The 8,268-nt window shown below is 35.5% G+C and overlaps 1 protein-coding gene across 2 annotated transcripts in view; it reads left to right on the top strand.

The window, feature by feature from the left end:
• LOC107703620 (DNA topoisomerase 1-like) overlaps positions 1 to 8,268 on the top strand; it is a 27,831-nt gene extending 19,563 nt beyond the window's left edge. For both annotated transcript variants that reach the window (XM_016506313.1, XM_016506314.1), the window contains exons 15-22: positions 1,358 to 1,501; positions 3,292 to 3,477; positions 3,602 to 3,670; positions 5,234 to 5,348; positions 5,497 to 5,624; positions 5,714 to 5,808; positions 5,954 to 6,103; positions 6,591 to 8,268. In XM_016506313.1, the coding sequence (XP_016361799.1) occupies positions 1,358 to 1,501; positions 3,292 to 3,477; positions 3,602 to 3,670; positions 5,234 to 5,348; positions 5,497 to 5,624; positions 5,714 to 5,808; positions 5,954 to 6,103; positions 6,591 to 6,693 (990 nt within the window). In that variant the 3' untranslated portion in view covers positions 6,694 to 8,268. The remainder of the gene's footprint in view (positions 1 to 1,357; positions 1,502 to 3,291; positions 3,478 to 3,601; positions 3,671 to 5,233; positions 5,349 to 5,496; positions 5,625 to 5,713; positions 5,809 to 5,953; positions 6,104 to 6,590) is intronic.

Raw genomic sequence — 8,268 nt, 5'->3', positions numbered from 1 at the left:
TATTTTGTTTAATGCAAGACATGAATGCATTTAACCTGCAATTACAAATGCATAAATAATGTTTTGATATATTAAACATAAAACGTTGAATACGGATATTTGAAATGATTTAAAACATGAAAAAAAGAAAAGAAAGTTTGAAATTAACACCGCCAGCAGGTGGCAGCAAGTCACTGTTACAGTTTTTCTCAGTCGCTTTGGTGCATTTCTCAAATCAGAAATGAAATTCTCAAAACTACTTGTACAACCTCCACATCATCTAGTCACTTGTACATCATAAAAGCAGTTTCTCATTATTTTGAACAAGTTGCGATTGCTTTGGTACATTCATGCAATTGATTATGCACTGTACATTTATCTGCAGTTTCCTACATTATCAGTTGCTAATTTCACGTTGCTCAAAATGTATTATATAGTTTGCACTAGTCTAGACTTCACGTAATGTATGCGTGCGCTCTGTAGGGATGTTTTGAATGGTTTTTGCAAAATACTCGATAATGTCAAATCGCACATTGTTAAAACAACAATTACGATATTATCGCAGACGATATATATCGCACACCCCTAACGCTGGCTATAGCAGGTGCTTTGAAGTACAGCAGTCCTCTTAAAAATCTTGATGGACTAGTGGCAGTAATCTCAAAATCACTAAATATTAGAATATTTATTGGCCAGTCACTTCTTTTAATACTAGTAATGTCCAATTTGCAAGCAGTCCGCCTCTTAAATTTTTTAGTTTAATTATTTGGTCAAATTGACAGAAAAGGAGAAGATTTTTTTAGTTATTCAGCAAGGATGATTTAAATCTATAATGTCACAAAAGATTTCTGTTTCTAATAAATGCTGTTCTTCTGAACGTCCTGTACCTCAAGGAATCCTGGAAATAACGTAGCACTATTTCCAACATTGATAATAATCAGAAATGTTACCAAATCAGCATATCAGAATGATTTCTGAAGATCATGTGACACTGAAGACTGGAGTAATGATGCTGAAAATACAGCTGCGCATCACAGGAATACATTACAGTTTAACATACATTCACTTAGAAAACAGCTATTTTAAACTGTAATAATATATCACAATCTTACTGTTGTGACTGTATTTTTAATTAATGCAGTTTTGGTGAGCAGAAAAGACTTCTTTCAAAATTCTTACTGACTACAAACGTTTGAACGACTTTGAAACTTATGTATTAAAAGCAGTATTTATAGGAAAAAAGAGCTTTTGAAATGCCAACGAGGGGCTTCTGACTACAATTTTAAGCAATGATTAAAATGAATTGATTTTGAATCAGTTCAGTGAAATGCATTCGCTGTAATTTCCATAAAGCTTTATATTTTTGCGTGTGTCTCAGGGAGAGAAGGACTGGCAGAAGTACGAGACGGCGCGGCGGCTGAAGAAGATCGTGGAGCGCATCCGAGCGCAGTACCGCGAGGACTGGAGGAGCAAGGAGATGAGGATCAGACAGAGAGCCGTCGCTCTGTACTTCATTGACAAGGTCTCACTTCATCACACAGGCCAGCTGTTACATTCACTACATTTGCTTTCTGGGAAAGTATAACGGGTCTAATCTTGTGCTGAAGTGAACTTTCAATAGTGAAGTCATAATCTACCCTTATTTATTAGGTAATTGGTAGCATTTTAGATTAGGGAACATCATTCACTTTTAACTAGTTGCTTATTAGCATGCATATATTGGCTGTTTATTAGTACTTATAAAGCATGCATTAATGCCTTATTCTGCATGTTCATATTTTAGATCCTTTAATCCACCCTTTACCTACATTTAACCTTACTAACTATTAAATAAGCAGCAAATTAGGAGTTTATTGAGGAAGAAACTCTTAGTTAATAGTGAATATGTGTTGTTTAATCTAATGTGTGGGCAGGTAACTTTTTCCTTATAATACTATATATCAGTGGTCCTCAACTGGTTGCGCTTCAAGGCCCAGATTTGAATTGTCCCACAAAAATACAATTATTACAAAATTATTAGTAAACAAAAATGTACTAAATCAAACATTTATTTCTCGTTACCAAATGCATTAAAATGATTAATATAGGCTGAAATTAATTCAAATTTTAAAATGTTTACAATATTAATATCTGCAGGCAATAGTATATTTGTCATATTTGTTTCGCAACCTAGCCATGTTGGCATCTGCCTAATCACTTCGACGTAGTGAATTTAATTGTTGCACATTTATAATAAATCCTGTTTCCTTGATGAAAGTTGATGAACTTATTTTTTTAGTTGCATTGTATTGTTTATTTTTAGTATTGATTTTTTTTTCCTGTGACATATGACGTGTAATTCAATTAATAATGTTTTTTCGCACCATTTTCACCTTCTCTCTGACCCTTAGAATTAAACTAAAGCTAAACTAATAACCGTTTTATAAAAGCAATAAGCCCAAAGAAGCCGTGGTTTACAGTGAATTTATAACAGCTAAGGGGCGTTGTTAGGCACGACGCGTAAAACCCCCTTAGCTGTTATAAATTCACTGTAAACCACGGCTTCACAGGGCTTATTGCTTTTATAAAACGGTTATTCCATATACGTAGTAAGGTTTCACAGAATAAAACAGAGTAAATAAAGTGTAATGATATTAATAAAAACAGGAGCTGCGTCCCAAATGACGCACTATACACTATGCACTCATACACTATGTACTTATGCACTATGTACTCAACCATGTATAGTATGAATTATATAAGGTTATTTTGTCATTCATAATCGGAGTCTGATAGCCCCTCCCCCTTCGGTACGTAATTAAAGCTGCGACAGTTGAGTGCATGAAGTGTCCAACATTCCACACTTCATTTTTTCGGTTATTTAAGTGCAGCATCCAGGTATTTAAAGTGCACTTTTTCTTTTTGGAATTTTCAGTGTGAACGCACTACTCGCACTATTTATACTACAAAACGTCATAGAATAGTGCATAAGTACGGGATTTGGGACGCACCTAGTATTCTTCCACCAAACAATGTAGTTCCTCAGAATCAGTTGTGGTTCCAACAAAGTGGTTGTAGAGTAATTTACAACCGCTTCGAACGCGGCTCAGCCAATCAGAATCAAGGACCGGAACTTCCGTTTTAAAAATATGTTTTTGCTCTTATTTCTATGTAAATGAGCTCTGTTATGATTGGCTAACATCCTTGTAACGATGTAATTCAAACTACCGTTCATCAGGATGACCCAAGTTGTTTGGCTCTTGACTCTGCACTGCACTGTAAGCTCTTGATGTGTGCTGAGAGCTAACGGTGGTGGCGTGTGTTTGTGTGTAGTTGGCTCTGAGGGCCGGGAATGAGAAGGACGAGGGGGAGACGGCAGATACAGTGGGCTGCTGCTCTCTGCGTGTGGAGCACATCAGACTGCACCCTCAGATGGATGGACAGGACTACGTGGTGGAGCTGGACTTCCCGGGAAAAGACTCCATCCGTTACTACAACAAAGTCTCCGTGGAGAAAAGAGTGAGAGAATCTGAATATGAGCAGCATTGGTGATATTTAAAATCTTCTTTGGATGATGGGATGTGAGCTCTAAGATGTTCTTCAATATTTATAACCAATATATATGTTGTTTTTGTTGCGGTAGGTCTTTAAAAACCTTCAGTTGTTCCTTGAAAACAAGCAGGCGAAAGATGATTTGTTTGACCGCCTCAATGTAAGACCTTCATACTACATGTCACCGTGAACATTATCATTCCTTTAGTGTGCATCTTGTTTAACCCTGTAAAGCCTGATATGTGACCCTGGAGCACAAAACCAGTCTTAAGTCGCTGTGGTATATTTGTAGCAATAGCCAAAAATACATTGTATGGGTCAAAATTATAGATTTTTCTTTTATGCCAAAAATTAGGATTAGGATATTAAGTAAAGATCATGTTCCATGAAGATATTTTGTACATTTTCTACTGTAAATATATCAAAACTTAACTTTTGATTAGTAATATGCATTGCTAAGAACTTCATTTGGACAACTTTAAAGATGATTTTCTCAATATTTAGATTTTTTTGCACCCTCAGATTCCAGATTTTCAAATAGTTGCAAATATTGTCCTATCCTAACAAACCATACATCAATGGAAAGCTTATTTATTCAGCTTTCAGATAATGTATTTAAAAAAATTGACCCTTATGACTGGTTTTGTGGTCCAGGGTCACATATGTGAAATGAGTTAACACTTTATTTTAGGGTCTCTTAACTAGTTGCTTATTAGCATGCATATTACTAGAATATTATCCATTTATTAGTATTACCTTATTCTACATCCCCAATCCTACCCAATACCTAAACTTAACAACTACCTTACTAACTATTATTAAGCAGCAAATTAGGAGGTTATTGAGGGAAAAGTTGTAATTAATAGTGAATAAGTGTTCCCTAATCTAAAGTGTTACCTGAAATGAAAATCAGAAAGGAAAAGTTTGCATTTGTGTATAATATTTGATATATACAGTTTTTGTGGCTCATATAGGAGGATGTAGTGAGAATATAGAGCTCATACTCAAAGAGGAAAAAACCCTTCAGTTTTATCTAGAGACCCAAACTGAGCAAAATGATGCCGTTTGGTGCAGATGCGGATATTTATATGGCTGAAATGTAAGGTGAAACTCGCTTGTAATGTAATAATTAAGATTAGTATAACAGACTACTTGCATAAAATGATATAAATATCGGTTGTCTCTCTATATCTCCCAATAATATGTCTTAGTAAGATGATAATATAATTGCTTAGTTTGATGATCAAGGCTCTGTAGTTCAAAACATAATGCAATGCAATACAGTGATGACTGAGAGATGAACAAATAAATGTTCCGCAGAAGCCTGATGATCATATTTGATACTCATATTTGAACATAATTTCTTAAAAAGCAAGTATGTATAATCCAGAAAACCTAAGCTGCTTCATTCCAGTCAACGTTAATCTTGAAATACTACTAATAATATACGTTATGCTTATGTTTGCTTTATAAAAAATCTGTATAGATTTCACAACAAAAAGACATGTGAACCACAACATTTACAATTATACTAACAAGGCTTTTCTTGCAAAAAATGTATAAATGATCAATCAGACGACAGAAGGCATGGAGTAGATTGTGTGCAGAAGGTTTTTCAGCAAAGTTTTGTTCATATTGATCATTTAGAGGCCTTCGAATTTTGCATATCAAATATAATACCGTCGGCTTTAAAGTGATGTGCACCGTCTGCTCTGTTCTTTAGACATCAATTCTGAATAAACATCTCCAGGAGTTGATGGATGGGTTGACGGCGAAAGTGTTTCGCACTTATAATGCGTCCATTACCCTCCAGCAGCAGCTCAAAGAACTGACCAGCTGTGAGTCTGTCTCTCCTCAAGTCCATGTCTGTGTACTTGAATTATTTGCTGATACCCAAACAATTTAGCAGTTTCGCTATTTGTATGTGGTATTTTGTTTTTAAATTAATTAAATGATTTCATAACCCCTTCATCCTGATTGTTACAGCTGATGATAACATCCCTGAGAAGATCCTCTCGTATAACAGAGCGAACCGCGCTGTGGCTGTTCTCTGCAACCACCAGAGGGCGCCACCAAAAACCTTTGAGAAATCCATGCACAATTTACAGACCAAGGTACGAGTCATTAAAATCACCATCAGTAATGTGAATTCTGGACTTTTTTGCTGTCGTCAATAAACAAACCTTGTGTATCGGTATTGTAGATAGACGAGAAAAAGAAACAGCTCTCTGCTGCCAAGAAGGAACTTAAAGCAGCCAAAGCCGACGCCAAGACGCTTCGCGATGAGAAGAGTAAAAGGTAAGCAGTCGTTTATTTAATTCTTCTGTTTTCATTTTCTGAAAAACTGGAAACTGATTCAATGCGTATGTATATCCAAGGAGATTGTTATATCAGAGCCATACGTGTTTTCTCTAATAAACGTGTGTGGTTTTGTTTCGTTGAGGGTGGTGGAGACGAAGAAGAAGGCAGTGCAGAGGATATCTGAGCAGCTGATGAAGCTGGAGGTTCAGGCCACAGATCGTGAGGAGAATAAACAGATTGCATTAGGCACATCTAAACTCAACTACCTGGACCCGCGAATCTCAGTCGCCTGGTAAGAGAAATCTGTGTGTTCACTTTTTGACTTTGGCAAGTTGGACTTCATTCTAGTAGTCTTAACTTTTACTGTAGCATTAGTGCAAAAAGTACTAGTGTGGAAATAGTTTTAAGGTTGCATATGTCCCTTCAAAGTAAAGAGGGGAAAAACATGCAGGCGGGAACAATGGGCTCTGGCGGTTTTCCTCTTGTATGTAATGTCCGTGGGTGGGAATAGTGGCGGTTTAGGCCCCGAGAAGGGTCTACGCCTGAACCAGACTCCTGCCTCTGTGTTTACTGTCATCAGCCCACCTTTCGGCTTATTTTTGGAAAAACTCCCTACTATGACACAATGGCCCATTCACCAGTTTCTAAATGGGAGGACTCCTTCTTTTGGAAAAGCGTGGAAGAATATCCCTTTGACCTTTACCTCTGCTAAATGTGTGTTTGTGAAAGGGACTTTCTCCAGCCATGATATCCTGTTTACTATTTTCTTCCCTCCACAGGTGCAAAAAATTGGGAGTTCCCATTGAGAAGATCTACAACAAAACACAGCGAGAAAAGTTTGCCTGGGCTATCGACATGACAGATGAGGACTTTGAGTTTTAAAGCTTTTATTTTATTGTTGTTATTTTGATGAATTGTTTATCAAGGTGATTTAGCACAAGGTAAAAAATACAGAGCAAGCCAGTAGTTTCTCTCAAAATGAGGGTCTACATCAGTTCAGTGGTTATTTGTTTAACTTTTTTGAAAACAGAAGAGGGCCTGATACTGAGCCTTGCTGAACACCATGTCTTTATTCAAGAAAGGCTGTAATTGTTCCATATCATGCCTTGTTTGTTAGTATCCTTTGGTTTTAGCCTTCAGATTTATTGATGAATTGTATATTTTCATAGAAAAAATCATGAAATACTGCAACCCCTGCGATCCGTAAATGAAAAATTGTGTATAAAATTGAGTACATTTTTTTTTAGCTGGCATACATAAAGAAAAGCAAACAGAGGCTTTAATGTCATGGTGAGGCAATGCAACAAAATGCGAATATAGTCTTTTTCTTTTTTTTTATGTTCCTATAAGGGATGTACATTTTTTTTCATGTGTGCAAAGAAATGTATTTTATCAAAAGAATATGATTTTAAGTATAGCCATTATTCCTGTGTATCCTGTTTAGCATTTCTTTTTATTATGAAATTTAATTTCTGTGCATTTGCTGTGGTATAACAGTTTCTCATGAAAGTAAATTATTATGTTGCACAGCACTAGTTTATATGACAGCTTGATTATTCCATTTGGTAACTCCTTAAACTATGAATCCATAAATGAAAAAGTCCATCATATGCACTGTCACTAGAAAAATATGATGAATTTGATGTATTAGGTAATTTACTTTTTAATTTGAAGTCTTGTAAGGCCTTGTGCACAGTTTTTAAAAAAGATTATAGATATGAGAAGCAGATAGTCTTTTTAAAAATTTTATCCATCTTTCACCCAAGTTCACAGCCGTGTTTTATTTTAAAAAGTAAGAAGAAACTTACCTTAAAGAATTTTTTTATACCAACCGAGGAAAGGGCCGTTTCTGTAGGACTGCTTTTTTGTATATTTTAAATGGTTATAAATTACACTGAAGTCATATGGTACCTGGTTAGCGCTCAGACATTGATATAAATGTTATATGCAAGATTAATAACATCATTAAACACCATTTTTCTGTCATTTATTGGGCAGTATAACAATGTAAGCTTGAATGTTGATTTTGCTTTGCGTTATTGTAGTAGGACATTATCAGGTTACACAGTCCTTTTGTGAAGGTTATGTATTCAGTGTAATTATTGACAGTTTAACCGTACATTAACTCTTAGTGTAAGCCAAGTTTAGTTTAAGATTGATTTGTAAGTCTTTTAATTTATATAGACAGTAATTTAATGAAAGAGAAATGTGTATGTAATTTAAATGATATTGGGTCTTGAATGCGGGAAACTGAAGTGAATGAAAATACAATGCTCGGTACTTGGTATGAGACAATATTTGAGAGAAAAATACTAGCGCCCTATGTAGCAAAAGGACAGATTTACACATACCTGCAGCATATAGAAATATGGAATAATTTCATCTAAAGAGGGTTTTTCTTGTTAAAATGTTTGTTTATTAACATTATATGCCTAGAATAAAGGTTTTAAGATCGTA

This window comes from Sinocyclocheilus anshuiensis, unplaced genomic scaffold (assembly GCF_001515605.1).
Source record: "Sinocyclocheilus anshuiensis isolate Anshui unplaced genomic scaffold, SAMN03320099.WGS_v1.1 scaffold975, whole genome shotgun sequence".
Classification (NCBI taxonomy): domain Eukaryota; kingdom Metazoa; phylum Chordata; class Actinopteri; order Cypriniformes; family Cyprinidae; genus Sinocyclocheilus; species Sinocyclocheilus anshuiensis.
Note: the sequence above shows the minus strand (reverse complement) of the source record. Positions and strands in the feature narration are given on the sequence as shown.